This window comes from Notothenia rossii, assembly GCF_949606895.1.
Source record: "Notothenia rossii genome assembly, chromosome: 4".
Taxonomy (NCBI): domain Eukaryota; kingdom Metazoa; phylum Chordata; class Actinopteri; order Perciformes; family Nototheniidae; genus Notothenia; species Notothenia rossii.
In genome coordinates, this window is record NC_136902.1 from 64,853,550 (window position 1) to 64,875,934 (window position 22,385).

Consider the following 22,385-nt stretch of genomic DNA (forward strand, 5'->3'; position numbering starts at 1 on the left):
ACAAGATGGTAATCGCCGCATTCAGCTGTAATAGACATGTCAACTTGATGCTCTGCTCACGGATGAGCATACAAAACTGTTAAGATGATGACCTTACGTCTGTAAATATATTTTTTTCTTTGTGGGGGTCTGCCCCCCAAAAACTGTTTTAAGTCCTGAGAAAGTCAAATAAGACGGTGTGTAAAACTACACTGCCCAGCCAAAAAAAAGTACCCACTTTGATTGAACTAGGCCAGTAGGTAAGGGCTTTCCACTGGATAATAACTGAAGTATAAAAGAATGCATGACTGAAGTGATGGAGACCATGTTTGAAGGCAAACTAAAAGAGGAAATAACAGGTCAAGCAAATCCCCCTCTCAGATTCCACAGCAACCAGAAGAACAGTAAAACTGGCTGGTGATTTGATTCATCAGCTTTGTTTTGGAATACAAAATGCACAGTGCATTTTCTTAGCTGTGGATGAGTCCACTGGCACCACTGACAATGCTCAGTTGCTGGTGTTTGTGAGTTTTTATGATGAGGCAAAGGGGGAGTTTGTTGAAGATGTGTTGGGCCTGACGAACCCCAGTGGACACACAAGGGGGCAAGACATTTATAAAGCAATAATGGGAATGCTGAATGAAAGAGGGTGCGGCTGTCTTTATTCAAAACTGTGCAGCTCTTACACTGCGACTCTGAGGGATCAAGCACAGACACAATAACAATGAAAACTGCTGCATACAGATTATTTTTGTTTTTGCAACCTCGTGTTAAGAATCTTGTTGTAATTGTTTGAAGTTTGAATGACCGTAATAAACTGACCTTTGTCCTATTGAAAAAAAAATGTTGGAGCTTTAAGATTTGTATTTGAGTACCCCTGGTATAGTAGTTATAGAGAAAAAACTTGAACAATAGGTTATTCGAAGAACAGATGTTACAGTAGGCTCATATAAGAATATAAAATGAAAATAAAACTGATTGGACAAGTTTGAGCCACATATTTCAGTTTGAATAATATCCATGAGTTCTATTATTCAATGCTATTAACTGTTATCTGATTATTTCTCTGATTTATAGCATATTTCCCCCATCCATGTATTCTCAGACATTTCTTTCATAATACATATCCAATTAAATCTATCTTGTCACATGCCCCTTCATTATTTCCATTGGTTAAATATATCACTTACTGTCCGCTGATATCTCGTTCCTAGATTTCTTTCTATTTCTGTCTGTTCATCAGTATGCAGTGTGTGGATTTGGATGTCCATTGGGTGGCAGGTCATTACATGACCACGGTGTCCTAATGAGCCCATTAGCTGCTGCAGGCCATCCCTTCCTCTCTTACTCACCAATCTTTCCTTTACTTCTGCTCAACTCCTCCATATTTTACCAGTTAATCAAATCATGTCCTTCTTCTAACCCTCAATCAATAGGATCAATTATCACCTCTTTTTCCTTCTCCATTTCTGTCTCATTACTGCTAAGTAGGAATACCTCAGATGTTGAAAAAAGGTGGCGGCGGTGGGGACGACGGGTAAGGTGGGGATGGCGGGGATGACGGCTAAGGTGGGGATGGTGGGTAGGGTGGGGATGACGGGTAAGGTGGGGATGGTGGGGATGACGGGTAAGGTGGGGATGGTGGGGATGGTGGGTATGGTGTGGATGGTGGGTATGGTGGGGATGACGGGTAAGGTGGGGATGGTGGGGACGACGGGCAAGGTGGGGATGGTGGGTATGGTGGGGATGGTGGGGATAGTGGGGATGACGGCTAAGGTGGGGATGGTGGGGATGGTGGGGATGGTGACTATGGTGGGGACGGTGGGGATGACGGGTAAGGTGGGGATGTCGGGGATGGTGGGGTTGACGGGTAAGGTGGGGATGGTGGGGATGACGGGTAAGTTGGGGATGACGGGTAAGTTGAGGATGGTGGGGATGACGGGTAAGTTGGGGATGACGGGTAAGTTGGGGATGACGGGTAAGGTGGGGATGGTAGGGATGATGACTATGGTGGATATGGTGGGGACGGTGGGGATGACGGGTAAGGTGGGGATGGCGCACCAGAAAGGGGAAATGTTTTTTTATCAGGGAAAGACACAAGGAGGCAACGGGAAAGGCAAAAAGGTCAAGATAGGCAAAACCATTGTCATTGTAGTGTATGATCTTGGATCACTGGAATAAATTGCCCAATCATTATGTTTTTGCCTGGACTTTGGATATTTTTTCCTGCGTAACATTTGCTAACTGGTGCTTTAGCAGCAGTTGTATTATGAGTTATTTTTCTTTCGTTTTTCTTTACGATTTTGCCGCTGCGATACATACTCAAATATTTTACTTCAGTAAGAGAAGCAACACAACAGTGTGAAATTCTTGAAAAATGTCTCATGCATTTAGATTTTTTTTCAGGTAAAAGTATGGGAGTATTAGCCTGGAAAATGTAGAAGGCTTGCACATTTCAAAATAACTCGACAGATAAATACACATATCATTTTAATGTTGCAACCGATTAAGATGGGGTAATTTAATTAATGTATATACTGCTGTGTAACACAAACTATAACATTTGTTATCATGTTTTATTAGTTGATTCTCTTTTGGAACAATATCTATAAATACACAAAGTGCAGTTAGTTAAATTCATTCCTAAAGAGAAAATGTGAGAATACATCACTTTTCTTTCCTGACCAGAATATTTTAGCATTTCACTTTTCAGCATGAGAAGGACAACTTGAAGCCAATCATGCGTGGATGCTTTTTGTTGGCAGTGATTTGAGGTGTTCTATTTATAACACATGCACTGTTTATTTCCGAGCCGTGCATCTCTGGACAGCGTTGTATGCATGTTGTGCCCATGTTTTATAATACACATATGACATGTATGATACCATAACAACAAGTGCCCTATCCATGAGGCTAATGAGGATGAGTTTTGTGATCTGTTTAAATGTGGTGGGGAAGGTATGGACTCCTACACATAGACACAGTTATACAACAGTTAACTCCAACCACGCAGTGAGACTTGCCAACAACATCCTGCAACTTCCTATCTGTATCTGCAGTACTGCCAACATTTCATTGGCCGCACTAACCAACTGGCTTGTTTTTTACTAATAGAAGGACGGCATGGTATTGTACGTGTTGCTATTAAATAATCAACAAGAAGCGTCATGAAAAGGGCAAGGGAAGAAAACCACAAGGGGTAACGTTAAAACCAATCTGTAGATATAGGAAATGTTAGATAAAAGAGAAAACTTTCGGAGTCGATCTTGCTGTTAAATACCAACCAATTATGTGCAATATGTGCTATATATATATATATGCCGTTAATAACTGTGCAATATATACCGGGCTGCTAAATCCTAAGAACTGTTACAGGATGTGTATTTTGTCAATTGTGTAACTTTAAAACATTTTTTTAAACATAGTACTTTTTAATGCATGTAACTGTAACATTAAGCTGTCTGTGGCTCTTTTTCTGCTGTAACAACGTACATTTCCCCTCTGTGGGACTAATAAAAGGTATTTTGATTCTGAAAAACACGGTTTAGGTACATGCATTATGTTTCTCTTTCTTGTTTATATATGTGTATACAAAGTTACAATTGCATATTTGTATTGCATTCATGTGGAATAAAAAAAATCTGAAAATGAGTTTTCAAACGGGAAGAACTCAAGCTACCGCTACCACTCACTAAAGTTGTAAAACCGGACATGTTGTTTAAGTACCATCAGCAATTAAATACAAAACATTTCCTTTGTAGCATTCACTTTGTTAAAGCCCAACCATTCTCTTTACATACTTATCCTACAAATGAGCCTGCAGTAAGCTTCAATATTTAAAGATGATTAATTTCTATGGAATTTCAGTCAAAATATTCTGAGCATGAAATTGTATCATCACTGTGTCTGACTTTCTATCTTTGGGGCCTTGCAAGGAAGATCACTCTGGGCCAGTCTCATCAGCTATGGGCCGACAGTTCTTTATGTCTATGTTACCCAAGTATATTTTGGAGAGAAATATATAAGGTTTAAGGTTTGAATATATCTATGGTTTCTCTGCATTTGACCCATCCTAGTGTTAATAATCGCAGCCCACTGCTCCTAACACTAGGATGGGTCAAATGCAGAGAAACCGTTTCGTTACTAGTACCTGTACTATGTAATGACAATAAAAGTTCAAACAAAAATAAAAATCTGTATATATTTAAAAATAGGAAATGGGTTAAAATGATATCGGAAAGAGTAGGTCAGCAGTGACTAATTCCTGAGCTGACATCACTGGATATCATTAGCATCTGACATTTTACCTTACAAAATGGTCGCCTATCTGTAGAAGCTGATGAGTATCCTGCATGCAGTGATGTCATGGTGACCTTGGCCTGCAGGCTCTTATTGGACTGATGAAAAGGGAGGTGATCATCATGTGGTCTGACCTCATGTCATCACATTGACATGGGGGGGTTTCAACTACAACTGTGTGTGGCATTTCCAAGGCTACCATGCCTCTTGCTATAAAAGTCGACAGTAGGATACAATTAGATAAAGTTACAAAAATAAAAAATGAAATTTGAAAGGTCGAGTCTGTAGAGTTAGGAATTGATGATGATGATTGTAGCCATTGTCTAGCAGTTTAGAAGAGGGCTCTTTTCTTAAAAGAAGCCTCTAAATATTACACCACCGAGATCACGCACAAGTAGTCAGGTAAAGGCGTTTTTAAAATGGTATGTATTGACAATATGAGTATATAAAACATAGAATCTAAATAAAAACTGAAAGCATTCAAATGACCCGTCAGATTGTGGAATGAGGTTGATAAGGGATTTGAAGCCTTGAGTTTTGGCTGTCGTCATCTTGGTGGCTGGAACTAATATGATACAAGAGGCGGGGCTTAGTACTGGTTGCAAAATGTCAATCCCAAGGCAGCCATGTCGTAAAGCATCCAGTACTTTACCAATCTTACGCTAAAGGGATCGTAATTAACAAAACGAACATTGTGCTGTATTGATTAAGACCTCAAAAGAAGTGAGTCAGGCCATGAAGCCCTTAGGCAAATGTTTTCTAAGGGTAATGAATCAAACCGCCTTGGGGTGCAAAACCACATTTTGGTTCAATATTGTGGGGGTTTATATTTCTATGTTTTTTCTATTCATTTTGTTTGGTTTTTGTTATTTCCAAATGACAACGGGTACAAATCAAGTCAATACCCATTTGCAAATGATCCAAGGCAGAAGATAAGTGACCACAGGGGATGATGACAGAATTCATCGGCTGGCCCACACACTGTCCATTTGCACATCTGAGAAAAGCACACAATGAAGGGCCCTGGCCACATGTCATTTCCTTTTGTCATGTGGCCATCCAGAAGGATTTTTGCGATAGCTCACTGCCATTTATCTCATGAAAGTAACCCAATAGAAACATCAGAGAGGAAATGTAATGTATTAGGTATAATAAGAAAACAGCTTCAGAGTCTGGGGGTCCAGGTGGAGTCACTTGGCAAGGAAGTAAAGATTTTGTGCTACTGATGTTTGATAATCGAAAAAGTTGGAAGTACTTTATGTTCCCATTTACTTTGGATAATGTGTCATTACTCACTTTCGTCTGCATTAACTAGTGTTTTGCTAAATCTGTTAAGGAAATGCTATGTGAACAATCCAAATGAGTATTTTTACCATTACGATGTGCGTGGAAAACATAACGGGAAAATTGCGTCTCAAGCTTACTTAACTACCAAGCAACACGAAAGGTAGATCGAATTAACACTTCTTCTGTATAGTTTACTAAATACAGGTGTTGTGTTTAAATACTTGTTAAAGTTGTGTTCATATCTGAGAATGTCAGCTGATTTAGGAACACTAAAGACTGCTCCCCTGAACTCTCATAGAACATCCATTAGATACTGGGAATATCCTTGAGAAATTATGGAACAGAGAAGGCATGCCAACATTGAAACGATAAGAAATATCTGAAACACTTAAATAATTTTAAATTAAAATATTTGAATTGGCCAAACAAACATTTTTCATATCGTATTGAGGGAATTTCCTTTAACCAGCAATTGTGTATTTTGGGACGGCAACATTCCCAGATATAATCAATCATCCAATAACTGAATTTAACCAATAGCGTCCTGTGGATTCGGACTAAAATCCCCAGTGCCTTCTTGGCTATCCATCATTACGAGCCTAAAACACACTTCTGCCAAGCTTATTCTGGTAATATGAAGTATTTTCCAATCATTCAGTACTTTCCCTACATGAATAACATTATACATATTGCACATAGAAAACGCAACAGGCCTTTAAAGGTGTATAGGCTGTTTCTTGATGGTTCAATTTGTGGAATAAAGTCAGGGTTTTATAGTGGAGGTGGCACACTTCCTCTGAAATACAGAGAAGCTCCAATAGAGGTTTTTTAAGGTGAATAGTATTAGGCATGTTAATCTTCAGGGAGCAGTCACTCACACAAATGCTAGCATTATTAAGCTAATACTTCTTCCTGCGACTGTAGCCATGTGATGTTATGTTTAAAGAAACATAAACACAGTTTTGTTGAAATTGGAAAATTCAGAAGGATGACAATGACCCAGGAACTGAGGTTATAAATATCCCGTCATCAATGTTTTAGCAACACAAATGCATCCTACTCAATGACAGGCTAAAACATGTATGACTATACTGTATATTAGGGATTAATTCTGTCTTTACTTCTAAATATTTAACCTTTCTGCCTGTTGACATTTACGACGAACCCTAAGTCTGTTATCTCCCGTAAGGAATGTGATAATGGCATCATGTGATGTTATTCTCAGTTTTATTATCGGTCACAGAGGGTTTTACGACTGTGAGAACGCTGGCTTTCTAAGCTCCCCAGACAGGTGATTGAGTATTTCCAGATATCGGGGATATCTGCAGTGTCCCCAGTGTTTACGCACCCTCCCCCAATAAGTGAATTCTCTCTGTAAACTAGTTAAAAGGTCTATCAGAGAGATACTGGGCAGATTTGAAATGGCAACCCACCCGTACAGTCAGAACCTTTGACTGTGTGACTTGTGATGTGAATTTCTCCGGCCGATGCTTGTATTAAAGATCAGTGTTTGACATCAGAACTCCTGCTTGTCCTGTGTCTCCTTCATGAGTTGGTGACTCCCACTGCATTGCTACACAGAAGTTTCCTCCACACTGTACATGTATCATACATGAGGGGAGTGGCGGCCGGCCCACAGGGGCACTAGGGGCGCCGCCCCACCTCTTCCCACATTGCAAATTAAAATTAAACAAAAAAATATATTTTTTTTTAAAAACATATATTTTTTTTAATATATTTTTTGAATTTTTAATGAACAAGGTAAATATTATATAATTGGTATCAGTAAAATGTATAATCTACAATAACATCTCGTTTAAAATGGTGTTACGATGTCTAAAGTTACTGATAAGTCACATGTTTCCTGCCTGGCCTTGCCCGTGTATCATTACCCTCTCTCGTCTGGGCGCTAAGAGAGGAGCCCTCAACCAGTGCAGCAGCAGCCACTAGCAGCTGACTGTTGCTATCTGTAAGCTATGGCTCCGAAACATAATTTCAGCCAATCAGCGTCTTCAAATCTGAGGATCACCGGGCGCCAATGTCAGCGCCCGGTGCAGGGTTATGGCTAGAAAGGATCCGTCTTGTGTAAAACTCTCGCGAGAGTTTGCGGGTCACGTGGCTGAATGTTTACGTTTGACAGGCAGCCTTTCAGTTACGATCGTTAACATCAGTGGGCCACAGCAAATTATGGTGAGAAGCTAAACTATCTATTAATAGAGAACCGCAGTGACGCGTCGTAAAACCCGGAAGTAAACTTCTTCCGGTTCCTTCTTGAAAAACCAATGCAAATTCTCCATAGGATTTTGGAAAATAGCTCGAAATAAGGTCTGTGGTTGACACACATTTAAGAGAGGGATCACGTTTTGTTCAGCCGGATAATCTCCACATGTCAACCCTACTTTTATAATTTCTGAATCATAAATATAGTCGCCAAAAGCGAAATGCTAACGTTATGCTATAAACGAACTACAAGCCAGTACAGCAGCAGGGTCGCACGACTTCAACGTCACGCCAACTTAAGATCGTTTCAACTGACTTGCACTGAAACTGCACTTTGAACACTTTAAATTAAATATATTAACATTTTAAACTGTATACCCCGGTTATCTAGGCCCTTTTTGTTTTGTTTAATGTATACCACGTTTATCTAGGCCCTTTTTGGTTTGTTTTATGTATACATGTCACACTGTGGGAAACGATATTTCGATATTTCTGGATGTATCACACATGTAGAATTTTTGACAATAAAGCTGAATTTGACTTTCGCGTGCTTGCATATTTTAACAAAGCTTTTCATTTTAGCCACACTGAATTTAACTAGAAGTCATGGCTGTGTCAATTACCAGTCTGATATCGTTTTACAAAGATGACAAGAAGAGTGTAGACAGAGGAGAGAACCACTACAAGTCAGGACACGTAACAGTGCAGCCTAGATGAAGGTGTGCTTACCGGTGTTGTCAGGGCTAGCATGAGGGACAAGGTTTATAGTGTCGGTGATCAGTGATAGCAAGAGTAACGTTAACCTAGAGTTAAGTTATTCACATTAATTCCCATCAATAAATCAATTGTATGTGTCACATGAAATCTTTATTAGGCAAGGCAAGGCAAGTTTATTTATATAGCACTTTTCAACACAAGGCAATTCAAAGTGCTTTACAAAAAATGAAAGACATTAAGAAAATGGCATTTAAAATCATTCATTAAAAAGAAAAGCTAATAAAATAAACATTAAAAGAAAAAATACATGGATAAAAGTTACAGTGCAGTCTAATATATGAATAGTTCAATTAAAAGCAGCGACAAAAAGAAAAGTCTTCAGCCTGGATTTAAAAGTAGTAAGAGTTGCAGCGGACCTGCAGGTTTCTGGGAGTTTGTTCCAGATACTTGGAGCATAATAACTGAACGCTGCTTTACCATGTTTAGTTCTGACTCTGGGGACAGAAAGCTGACCAGTCCCTGAAGACCTGAGAGATCTGGATGGTTCATCATTTAGCAGGAAGTCAGAAATGCATTTTGGTCCTAAACCATTCAGTGCTTTATAAACAGCAGCAGTATTTTGAAATATATTCTTTGACACACAGGAAGCCAGTGTAAAGACTTCAGAACTGGAGCGATGTGATCCACTTTCTTAGTGTTAGTGAGGACTCGAGCAGCGGTGTTCTGAATCAGCTGCAGCTTTCTAATAGATTTTTTAGTGAGACCTGTGAAGACACCATTGCAGTAGTCCAGTCTACTGAAGATAAAAGCATGGACATATTTTTCCAAATCCTGCTGTGACATTAGTCTTTTAATCCTAGATATGTTCTTTAGGTGATAGTAAGCTGATTTAGTAACTGTTTTAATGTGACTGTTGAAACCAATAACTAATTTAACCCGCTGACAAGAGAGCCCACCTCCGAAGATCGTGACTGGCTGAGGGACAGACTCGGGGGCAGGTTTTCAGGAATTTCTTGGCTTCTCTCCCCCGAGCCAGAAGAGGAACACTACAGCTTGGAAACACTTACTGTTCCTGAAATTATCAAATCTGTTGGGCATCAGGGACCTGAGGCAATTGTGGCAAGCATGGCATTGTCTGAAGAGCAACAGAGGGCAATTCAGGTGGCTACCACTGGTCAGCGAACCAACCCAAACTGGCATTTGTTCAGGAAAGGAAGGTTGACTGCCAGCAACTTTGGAGCTGTCCTGAGGTCAAAGCGTGTGACTGCTTCCCTTATTGCCAGGGTGCTAGGGCATTAAGGGGCCCTTGATGGTGTTTTGTCTGTACAGTGGGGGACTATGAATGAATGTGAGGGCGTCAGGGCATTCACCACTGCAGCCCAGATGCAGGTCCATGAGTCAGATTTGTGGCTCTCCCTATCAGGATTGTTGGGGGCATCTCCAGATGGTCTGGTAGGGTCTTCCGCTGTGCTGGAGGTAAAGTGTCCCTACGGAGCCAGGGAAATGACAATTAGTGAAGCATTGCAAATCAAGGGCTTCTGTGTCAGTAAGGAAGGAGAAACATTCAGCCTGCGTGAGGAACATCCTTACTGGCACCAAGTGCAAGGTCAGCTTCACCTCACTGCAAGGAAGAAGAAATAAAAAAAATTGTGAATTATTTTTAATTTACATTTACTCGCCTTTGCAATGTTGTGGTTGTTAGAGTGTTAGGTTTCCTGTCAGCTCGTCTGTTGGGAAGATATAAAATATTAGTTTCATGGAAGTCACACCGTCACATATAAGAGCATTAAGACATACAGTACATAGGCTAAAACAAAACATCTAAAGATATAACCTTGCACTTTGATAAGTCTCGTGAACATTTTCACAATTTTGACATTTTTATAGATGAAAATTGAACTAAAGAAATAAATGGTAGATTAATCCATATTGAAAATAGGTGTCAGCTGCTACACTAATTATAATAGTTATATTTCTTAATTAATTAAGATAAGATATTACTGTATTGATCCCAATTTGCGAAATGTTTGTGTTGCAGGAGCATAACAAGAAAAACTAAATATAAGTTATTATATACAAAAGTATGTGAGGGATGGAATATTAAATTGAATATAAATGTAAAATGTACATGAGATTTTATGTCCAAGAGAAGCTATGGAGCCGAGAGTTCTCTGCCAGCCAGAGGTGATTTGTTATTAGTTCAATATGTCAAACTGATTTCCCTAACTACAATCTTTAGTTACATGGTGAAACATTATGCTGCTTGTACTAATTAGACTTATCATATAAGCCACACAGGTTTTAATAGGATGTATTCATTATCTTTACTTATGTTGCGGTCTTTTCAGCAGCGCCATCTCTAAAACGGCGATACAGTCACTACCCATCATTTACATTTCACCGTGACATGGACAAAAATGTAACGTCAGCTTACCTCATGGCACGAATCCAGACTCTCCTTTGGAAAACATTGGCCGGGAAACGATAGAACAAGCACGTTTCATGCGAAGACCTGTGGCTGCAACCCGGAGCAAAGCAACAAACCATTGCGTAGCTAACTAGTAGCGCTAGCTTTAGCTAACGTTAGCTAACGAAACGAACTGGTAATTAATTATTCTATCATTTGTAAAACTACGGTGTTAAAAACGACAATTTCAAAAATATAGATTCTAATGGTCAGATATAGATATACAGATACTAAAGATAGGCAGGTACTTGCTTTCAAGCAGAACACAGGGGAAAACAAACTTAGCGGGAGTGTTTACGTGTTCTGCGTAATGACGTACAACGGCCTCGACAATTTCTGTAGTCCTATTCAGCCACTCGGTAACAACCATCGTTTTTCAGACACGTAAACTCTTCAAAAATCTCCAGTGGGGTCACTGATGACGTATTTAATGTCGTAGAAAAAAACGCGACTCATCTCTTAAATTTGTGTCAACCACAGACCTTATTTTGAGCTATTTTCCAAAACCCTATGGAAAAAATGCATTGCTTTTTGAGGAAGGAACCGGAAGTGCTAAAAATGCTAACTTACTTCCTGGTTTTACGACGCGTCACTGCGGTTCTCTATTATGTCAATTACAGGGAGTGTGATTGTAACTGTGTGTGTGACTAGCTGGATGCAAAGAGGTAAACACTGTCTTTTGTTTCCCATGCTTGCTCTTCAAACAGCCGGAGACAGATACTATGTGCCCGTGCCCCACACACACACACACACACACACACACACACACACACACACACACACACACACACACACACACACACACACACACACACACACACACACACACACACACACACACACACACACACACACACACACACACACACACACACACACACACACACACACACACACACACACACACACACACACACACACACACACACACACACACACACACACACACACACACACACAGCATCCATCAAACTAGATGTTTTTGCCTTAATGGTCTGTTTTCTAATATTCATTTGTTTCTGAACCACGTCTGTGTCTGCATATAATGTTCGTATTTAGTCTCCTCAGGGTTCCCGCGGGGTCTTAAAGTCTTACATTTGATAATCTGAATGTAAGGCCTTAAAAAGGTCTTAAATATGACCAAAAAAATAAGAAAGGTCTTAAATATGATTTAGAAGGTCTTAAAAATGATCGGATTTGAAAGGTACTTCTGTGTTGCGATAGCGTCTAAATGTGTTTTGGGGAAAATGTCCGGGCTGCAAAGTAACCAGTACGGTAAGAGCCTTTCAGTTCCCCCCCAACAATTTGTATTGATTTAAATCAACATGGAACCAGTAATCACTGACTTTGTTTCCCCCGGCCCCTTATTGGAGAACACCCTGCTAGTAACCTAGCAACCAAGCTTCAGCTTGCGGCAGTCAGAAACTCATGTATCTTCGAATCTACTTACAAATTAATATGGGGAAGTGTCAGTTCAACCGTATTTGGTTGGAAAACATCTAATTTAGTGCTTGGTTGAAACCAGTGGAGGGGAACGTGTTTGAAGCCCGCCAAACCATTTGCAAAAGAAATAAGCGTTTGTTTTGCTAATGTAGCGTTAGCTAGTGGAGCGTTAGCTAGAGCAGCAGCTCCCGCAACAACACCGGGGGACCTCCGGGCGACGTTTGGGTCTATGTCAACCCTAAAAGCGGAGGTGCTGTAGACGCTAAATACAGTAGCTAAACACCAATCATACAACAGCAACGATGAAATAGTGTAGCCAATTTAATTTAAGGGGTAATTTCTCAAAAATTTTCCTGTGTAGTTTATTCACCATTACAATAGCCCCACCTAAAATAATTTTCACCAGCCGCCACTGCATAAGGGCAAAAGAACAAAGAAACTCGTGAGTTTTTAATGGATTTTTCAAAAATGACCACATTATGCTTTTTCTTTTCTTATTCTATATTTGACTTGATGTTGCAATATTCTACATGGTTCAATCACGTTTTATTTCCCAAATGTTTTAATAAAACTATCAAATAGACAAGAAAGACAGAGTTAACTCAGGAAGACAGCCTCAGCTCCACTGCCGCAGCAGCGTCAAATGTCATATTGAATAGCTAAAACTAAGACACACAGTTAGATTTACACAATGTATTTCTCCGCTACTTGAACAGGGACAGAGAAGGATGTTATCCGGGCTGTTCTGGAGAGAGACATTTGATCTACTGATGTTGCTCGATGAAAGGATGAACTCTGCTCACACAGCAGTCACTCTTTTATTGTGACGAGTCACAGCTGCCCCATGAGGTCAATTCAATTGACATGGTCCTGTCTGAACACGAAGAGGGAAAGAATTGGCTTTTATAATCTTTGAATTGCAGCATATTTTAGGAAAATTAACCATCTTCTTTCATGTACAGTACGCACTGCATTCCGACCTGAAGTGGAAGGGATTGGCCAGGATTAGTTTTAAGTGAGAACATCTTGTAGATAATAACTGATTGACCCTCTAACCTCTGCAGACTAAGTAAAAATGTAAATAGGAAAATGACTGAAATGGCCGATGGCCCAGAGCAAACTACATAAGTTCCCGCGTTTTTGTGATGCCCCTGTGGGGTCATCAGTAGAGACGGTGTGGCTGTTCTGTCTGTGCTGCAGTGGCTGTAGTGATTGCATTGATTGCAGTAACTCAGGGCACCTGGGTCTGGTGCCCTGCAGCTATTTAAAGCCTCTCTGCTCCTCTCTGTTTCTCCCTGCAGGCACCCCGGTTTTGTTGAGTATATTATGAGTTTCTTCAGTTGTTTTACTTTGTGCACTTCAACACTCTCACACACATACATGTCCATACAATCCTCACCCTGCATTTACATTATTGATACCACTGACATCCACACCTCATACTTTACTGTTTTTGATTTGTTTGTCCTAAATACAAATCTTTTGTTAACCATTGAAATGGTGTGTCTCCTCTTTGTTGTGGCCTTTTGAGCCGGGTCATAACAAATGGGGGCTCGTCAGATGGCTTATTTCTAGAAAGTTTGTGTAGTGCTCAGAGCACATGGCGTTATTTGAGCAGCTGATTAGTTGATGTGGTCCAGCTGTGTGCTGGCTTGGCGCTGCTATTTGGGGGACACATCATGTTTTTTGGGTTTCAGGAAGCTTCAGTGGTTGACATGTCGTCAGGTTTTGTGTGCCAATCAGAAGGTAAGATGTTGCTGTTTGTTACGCTTTTGTAAAGAGATTTCCCCGCTAGGCTTAAGTGGCGTCCCCTTGGGTTGCGTCTGTTTGTTTTTTTCATAGTGTTGTGGCAACGTGGTTAGTGTCAGCTGTTTTCGGACAGCTGTCTCGGGGGCACATCCGCGTGATTTCTTGGTTTTTACCTGCGTGCAGGTCGCTCCATAACTCCGCCGGGTTCCAGTGCGTAATTACCCGCCGCAAGCCACATGAAGACTAGGTGTGATTAGTACGATTTTGGTTAGGCAGTTAGGGGGGAAATCCTCTGTTGGGTTTTGTCTTTTGCCCATGCGTGTTGACAGTTTAATACTTTGCTTTCTGATTGGGTATAGGCAATATATTATGGCTTCTTTGTCGGCATTTGTGGATGCGCCCTCGGTGTCTTTCTTAGAAGATTGCCAGAAGGCGCAGTTGGTCGAAATAGCAGAGCATTATCAAATTGCTGTTGTAGGGAGCAAGCGGAAACACGAGATTAAAGCTGTCATCTTTGTTTGAGCAGGGGGTGTTGCAGAAGAGTGAGTCTGGTGCAGCAGGGGTCGTGCCGGTAGTGGTTCAGACAGCTGGTTTGACGTTCGAGCAGCAAAAGGAGCTTTTGGCCATGCAGTTTAATCAGGAGAGGTTGCAGTTGGAGGTTGGAGCAGGAGAAGTTGAGGTTGGAGCAGCAGGAGGTAGAGAAGCGTTTAGAGGTGGAGAAGGTGCTGGAGGTGGAAAATATGAAATGTGAGGTGGAATATGCTAGATTACGGCTGATTGGAGAGGGCAAGCTTGCTCCGATGGAGGATGGTTCTGATAGGTCGGCATCAGGTAGTGGCGATATTATTTCTTACTTGCGGTTAATGCCAAAGTTTAATGAGCGTGACCCTGAATTTTTTTTTTTTACTCTATTTGAACGCATAGCAGAGGCAAGAAACTAGTCAGATTTGGACAGAGTGCTGTTACTTCAGTGTGTACTCACTGGGCGAGCATAGGAGGCCTATTCTGCTGTTTGTGGCGAAAATGCTTTGGACTATGCTAGAGTAAAATCAGCAGTGTTAAAATCATACCAACTGGTTCCTGAAGCGTATCTTCCAAAAATTCAGAAGTTGGGTCAAGGGGGATAAGCAGACACATGTGGAGTTTATCCGTGATTTTACTTCTCATTTTCAGCGGTGGTGCGCGGCAGCAAAGGTGGCCAGTTTTGACGGTCTTTGTGGACTCATTGTATTGGAACAGTTTTAAAGACGTTATCCCTCAGCATGTGGCCACTTATGTAAATGAGCAGAAACCTTCCACCGCGCTTAGAGCTGCTGAACTAGCGGACGATTTTGTGTTGACACATAAAGGCAGTTTTACAGAGAAGTGGTCTAGGGGTGATTGGAGAAGATGGTGGCTATTCCCGCAGTGGTGCAAAGTTTTCACCAGGCCCCTCTTGTAGATTTGCAGGTCCGGGGCGATCCGAGGGCGCCAGAGTGGGCCAATGTCATTATTGCCGAGAAGAGGGTCATTGGAAGGAGCAGTGTCCGTTGCTGGAACCTGAGGGGAAGCCTCGTTCTTCATCACATGCTCCAGCCATGTGTTGTTCAGCCGTTTTGGTTAAAAAGCTGCAGGGTGTAGGATCGGGCATGGTGCCTGATAAGAAGCTGGTTTGTGCCGACTTGGATGTGGGTTCTGTTTTTGAGCCGTTCATAACGGAAGCCGTTGTATCAATGGTTGGTAGTGACAAGTATGTTCCGATTAAGGTGTTGCGTGACACAGCAGCTAGATACTCATTTATTGTCGAGTCAGTGTAGCCTTTTTCGTCAGAGACGGGGGATTTTGTGCTGATGAGGGGCATGGAGATGGGCTTGATTCCTGTGCGACGTCATACAGTAGTGCTGGATTGTGAGCTGGTACGGGGAGTTGCTGTGTGGGCGGGTGTGCCACCGCCTGTGGTGGTTTCCAGGCCGTTGGCATCTGTAGAGCCAGATGAGAGCGGTTTACAATTTCCAAGTGTGTCTCCAGTTTATACTATTACGCGTGTGCAGGGTCATAGGATGTCTACTGACCTACCTGTTTCGGAGTCTGGAAAAAGTGGTCCTGCACGGTCCTTGGACTTTGAGATTGAGACAAAGGAGAAGACAGTCAAAGTGATGACTAAAGAAAGAGAGGAAACCCCGCAAAGCGAAGAAGAGGAGGCCGAAGAAGAGGAGGCCGAAGGAGGCCGATGAGCGCCTACATGCTGTGGCTCAACGCCAGCCAACCCAAGGAGGAGTGGGACATAAAGGCAGTGGAGGCGAAGAAGCACTACGAAATCGCAAGACAAGAGTTCAAAGACAGCGGCGGAGGAGGAGCGTCCTCCAGTCCTAAGAAGGAAAGAAAAAAAGCTGGAGTTAAGGAGAATATTGGGTTGTCGTGGATCCCTTTGGGACCCCGTCTTAAGGGGGAGGCTTTGATGCCCCTGTGGGGTCATCAGTAGAGAGGGTGTGGCTGTTCTGTCTGTGCTGCATTGGCTGTAGTGATTGCATTGATTGCAGTAGCTCAGGGCACCTGGGTCTGGTGCCCTGCAGCTATTTAAAGCCTCTCTGCTCCTCTCTGTTCTCTCTCTGTTTCTCCCTGCAGGCACCCCGGTTTTGTTGAGTATATTATGAGTTTCTTCAGTTGTTTTACTTTGTGCACTTCAACACTCTCACACACATACATGTCCATACAATCCTCACCCTGCATTTACATTACTGATACCACTGACATCCACACCTCATACTTTACTGTTTTTGATTTGTTTGTCCTAACTGAACATCTTTTGTTAATCATCGACATGGTGTGTATCCTCTTTGTTGTAGCTTTTTGAGCCGGGTCAACAGTTTTAAAATGAAATTCATCTCAGTGTGTCACCGAAAAGACGAAGGTTTAGGGAGGGTTCATTTCCAATGCTCTCTACATAACCACTGGTAATCCACAGCCAATAGTAATCCTGTGTTAATAGGGCTTAATGCAGACTAAACCAAGAGGGCGAAGAAAAAATCAAGAGTGCCAAAAGGCTGACAATAGATACAGTATGTGCAGACAGACTCTCTCTATGACATTTAAGAACAAATAAAAGATACAACATGTTAGTGATGATTCATAAGGTATTCGGTATACAATTCATGATCCTTTTTTGTACTAACCGACTGATGCTGGTTTCATTATATAGCTTTCATTGCAATGTTGTAATTTGCAGAGAAAATTAAGTCATTAGTTTATTTTGACCAAAAACATTGTAGTTATTATGGACAAATTAATTGTAGCCGCAAACCCAGTATATTATTTATGATAAACATGGAAGAGTAGGTATTTCTGTCTAAACTTTGCCTACTTCTAAGAAAGATGAAGAAAGTAAATGTATTAGTCTAATAACTTTTGTTCTGTATGCTGCAACGGTAGCTGGAGTTTTACCGTGTCGGACGTTAACATGGCAGTGGGGGGGGCTGGCAGTGTCCATTGATTTGGGGCTAACCGCGGCTGATAGGGCAGGTAGAAGCAATAGGGGTTGATGTGTCTGAAGTTGAACCCCATGAAACGGACATTATGGCTGTGTCTCAACTTGGACACTCTCCTAGATATACTGCATGTCATACAGTGTGAATAATTGTGCAGTGTGAATTTCTGGTGTTTATTGTTTCAAATGGCTCATAGCTGCTGTGCCCTTACCCGCAGGTAACAATCGGTGCTTTTAACTAGCTAGAAAGCAAGCAAGTTTAGCGGCAGCACATTTTTACTAACGGCTAAATAAACCCAACTAAATAAATGGTGGCTTCTTTACGACACTAGTAGTATAGTGGTAAGTTCATTAATTTAATAAAAAAAAAAAAGATCAGACAGAACTTTAATTTGTAATGGGTTATGGTTAAAAGGGTTAACGTATTTGTGGCTATTTGAACAACTTCCGTTACGTAGCCAAGAGGGCGGAACATTTTGAGCGTGATGTGAGCACCATTCCTTTTACTCTAGTAGACTGAATTTTGCCATAGTGCGCATTGTGAGCTCAGTCTAGCTCTTGTAAGTTAGAAGGCAAATTGATACAAAGCTAAAATACTTCTGTGTCATTTGGCTAATTTGATGCCAGAGGCAGAGTCAGCTGTTTGACCAGCATGGAAGCTGTGAGTCACACACCAGTGCCTGCTCAACCATCCGGTCAGAAGGGGCAACCCCTTTATCTACGATCAGGACACATACACACACGGATTAAAAAAGCCTGGGTTTTGTACAGCCTGTCTCTAAAATGAGTTTCCATTAGCTCTATTGTGATTATTAACTTTCCATTGATGCAGTAGCATAGTAAGAGGCACACTGACGTCAAGCAGTGTCCTTGACGGAGAAGCAGCACCCAGTCACCTGCTGAGGAGTTCAACAAGTGTGTGTACAAGACAGAGCGGAAGAGAAAATGTGTGTGTGTGTGTGTGTGTGTGTATCCAGAGAGAACCAGAAGAGCGTACTTACTGCACAGAGCAATGATGTGGCTGCTGTCTTCGTGGACAAATTTCTTCGTCACCGCTTCCTCCATAATCTGCTTCACCTACAGACAAAGGCACAAAGGAGCCAACGTTTGTTCGCAGTCAAGGTATTCTGCTTCAGTTTTACATCAGTCGTTAAAAGATGATTACATACACTTATACACACTACAATAATAACCTTGACTTGGGCATCACAGTGTCATATACATACTCATGACTGCCAACGGTGCCCCGCGCCCTGCCTGAAATTCAAGGTGTTTTTTTTATTTAAAAAAAAAATATATAGCACCAAATTGCAACTGAAGTAATCTGTTTACGGTCACTTTTCACATTGAACATGTGCTCTTTTATTAAATAAAGTAAACTAAACGCCTATGTTATTTATCCAATGTATGTGCATGTTTCAATGGCCACTGCTTTGCGTATTCACATTCTCCCTCTGCTCTGTTTGTGAAGGGCGGGGCGGGGCGGGGCTGGGCTGGGCTCCAAAACTTGAGGTGTCATCCTCCTGAAAGCACAAATATTATTCGCCCTAGAAACTTGGTCATATTGGTCGATATACCATATCTTGAAGGGTTGGTCGAGGAGAAGTGTTAAAAGTGGTGCAAGATCAAATGTAAAGGATTAGAAAGAGATTTATATGAATGGTTCACAATACACTAAAGTGCTGTTACATTTCAATTTGTATTCTGTCCGTTGTGCATTCTCTGTAAATTCTTATGATGGAGGATATCATTTGTAATGTTATCACAATTGTTCCTAATATGCCAGTATTCCGAGGCATAACTGGTACCATAACAATTACAGTAATTTACACTGTTGATATGTTTGTTGATTCCCAAATGAATAATAAAAAGTTGTCCCTGTTGTACCAAACAAAATAGTGTAATTTTAGCATGGAAGTTAAATGGAAGGAACCGTTGTAGCTGAAAACTTGATAAGTCATTTTAATAATATAGTTTAGTTAGTTATGTTGTTTTTATTGCACAATTGTTGTCAGGCTCATAATGTACGGTAAATGTAATGTTTTTTGTAACTTCTATAAAAAAGGATACAAATTGAATTTAGTTCATGTTCATATAATATTTTATTATTTGTATTTTATTATGCGTTTCTTATGTTTATATATCTCATTTTATCATTGCAGATTCTGCTAATTGAGGTTCCTTTGTTTCACTATAGGCTGAAGTCACACATGCAGATACCAACACTCCAACTCAGACTAGTAATGGCCACCACAAGCCTCTATTCTAACCTATAATGAGAAAGTGGATGTGTCGACCCCTGAATTAGCAACAGACTCACATGTGCATAAGCCTTATTTTCCACCTGTTTGGCCAATATTCAAAACAATAACCAAATAGATCACCCAAAAATGAGTTTTCATTTAATTCAGGTAGAATTTTGGATTGCTCCCAAAAATCCAGAGCTGACAATGCTACCAAATTATTTTCTACTTGCTTTTCTTCTCGGAAACATTTGAGCCACTGTGTGGCAACTACCTGATAACAAAACAATTATAAACAAATAATTATGCAGTGTCTTTTTAAAATTGTGACGGCTACTAATAACAGATCTGCCACTCTTGTTCAAACCCCCGCACCACTGACTTCCAATTAATAGTATGGCAACCTGGAAACATCCAAATGAGTCTTTCTGCTGTTATCTCTTGTTTCTCTGGGGAGGAGAGTCGAGTCAGTCTGGTGTTCGCTTGTCTAAGTTCCTTCTCTCCATAGAATTAATTGTCGGCAGTAATTAATCCGGGACCTGCCTGACACCTCTGCCTTGTTTGGATCTAATTGGTAAACAGGAAGAAATTCATTTTACAACTAGAGCATCACTCAGTTCAAACTTTTCCCCTGTATAAGGGGTCTGAGGTAGGGAGCTTCATTATCCTTCAAAGTTTATTGTGTGGGATGAGCAAAATAACATGTTTTGTAAAACCATGAAAGCATTGACAAAGCCGATAAGAAATAAGTGCAGGGATGAGTCCTAGGAAATTAGTTAGCATTTTACCAACTTTGGTTCCCTAGTCTTGAAGTTTTTTTTTTACATGTTTGTTGTTAGACGCCTGAAATAAGGTCTGTGTTTTAAAAGAGCTTTGAAGGTTTATACATTTTGTATTATGACATAAAATACATCCGTAATACCCAACTCGTGATCGTCGGAAGCTTTTGTGTGTAACGAAAAAAGTGACAAAATAAGACTACTTCACGTTATCAGGCCAAACACGAGTCAGCCTTTGGTTTAGCGGTGGTGACGTGCAGCCATGCTACCATGATGTAGTACACTTATAGCCTTACATTAGCTTTTTACTGATGGCGATTCTGTTTCGGCTTCAAAACTCATAAAAGTATAGTCATTAAGTGGAGATCATTTACGAAATTTGCCACAGATGTTATTTTCTGCAATATTCCGAAGTCCAATCGAAAAATAACATTGTTTTTTGTCAAGGGAGCTGTTGCAACGCTTACTTCCAGGTTGGCCTACAAGACATACGCCATCATCACCACTCTATTAGAAAAAGGTTTTAGAATGGCATAGACAGAGAAAAATTATTAATTTGGTTCCAATACGTCAGAGCTGCCAGAACACAACTAGAAATTCTTCAGGCGCAAAGGGTGATTTATATCGTATAGACCCACATACCAGAGTTTCCGGTAAAATATGCTGAAGACCGGCAAATCTAAATCTCTCCGGTCAAAATGTCAGGTCAAAATAATTCCCCCTTAGCGCAATACTGCATCATTTGCGCCACTTATGTGACAGACAAGAATAGTCAATTCTAATGTCTAACATTTAATGTGGAGAAAGAGATGAATCCTCCTGTATGGGTTGATTGTACGTTGATCTGTTAGTAATGCCTCCGGGTTCCAGTGGGAGGGATCACTGTGCTCTTCTTATACATCCATGGCTCTTCCTCGCTTGATTCAGACGAGTGAAGGCGGGAGCTGCGTGATTGTGTTTCTTCACTTCTCTCACTCACTATTTCCACTTAAACAGTTCAGAACGTATTTATTCCTAAAACCACCAGACGGGGACATGTTGACCCCTCATGTAAACAAATGCATAATGCTGCGCTATACTTTGCCACCACACCCCGTTGCCAAGCAACGCTTATTGTTTAGGTGTCCTTTGATAAGCAGGCAGTCATATCATTAGCTAGAACTAGCTAGATGTGATCGATATGGACATAAACGCGAGTGCAGTCTAATCGGACGGGAGAGAAATATCAGAGATCAGGATCAGCTGCTGCTGACTGAGACACACAGCTATGCATGATCACCTGCAACTCTACATGATGCAGCTCTATGATCACCTGAAGCTCTACATGATGCAGCTCTATGATCACCTGAAGCTCTACATGATGCAGCTCTATGATCACCTGAAGCTCTACATGATGCAGCTCTATGATCACCTGCAGCTCTACATGATGCAGCTCTATGATCACCTGTAGCTCTACAGGATACAGCTCTATGATCACCTGCAGCTCCACCGCTGTGACGGACCGGTGAGCGGAGCAAAACATACACTTCAAGTTAGAACATCCAATCCAGTCACACAAAAAAACGTGTAATAATAACTACGTTGGTCCACAACGTAGGACGTAGTATTTCTACAAAAACGCCTCTGAAATTGTAAGATCCCTACGTTTTTTTTCACCATTCATTCCAATGGCTGGCGTCTATGTCATGTGATCTTCAAATTTCTCCCTGCAGAATAAAAAAACATGGCCGAACTTCGTT

At 41.1% G+C, this 22,385-nt stretch overlaps 1 protein-coding gene across 3 annotated transcripts in view; it reads right to left on the reverse strand.

Annotated features, from left to right (window-relative positions):
- Positions 1-22,385, reverse strand: part of sgsm2 (small G protein signaling modulator 2) — a 132,518-nt gene that overhangs the window by 98,385 nt on the left and 11,748 nt on the right. For all 3 annotated transcript variants that reach the window (XM_079677755.1, XM_079677754.1, XM_079677756.1), the window contains exon 2: positions 18,626-18,701. In XM_079677755.1, coding sequence (XP_079533881.1) covers positions 18,626-18,701 — 76 coding nt within the window. The remainder of the gene's footprint in view (positions 1-18,625; positions 18,702-22,385) is intronic.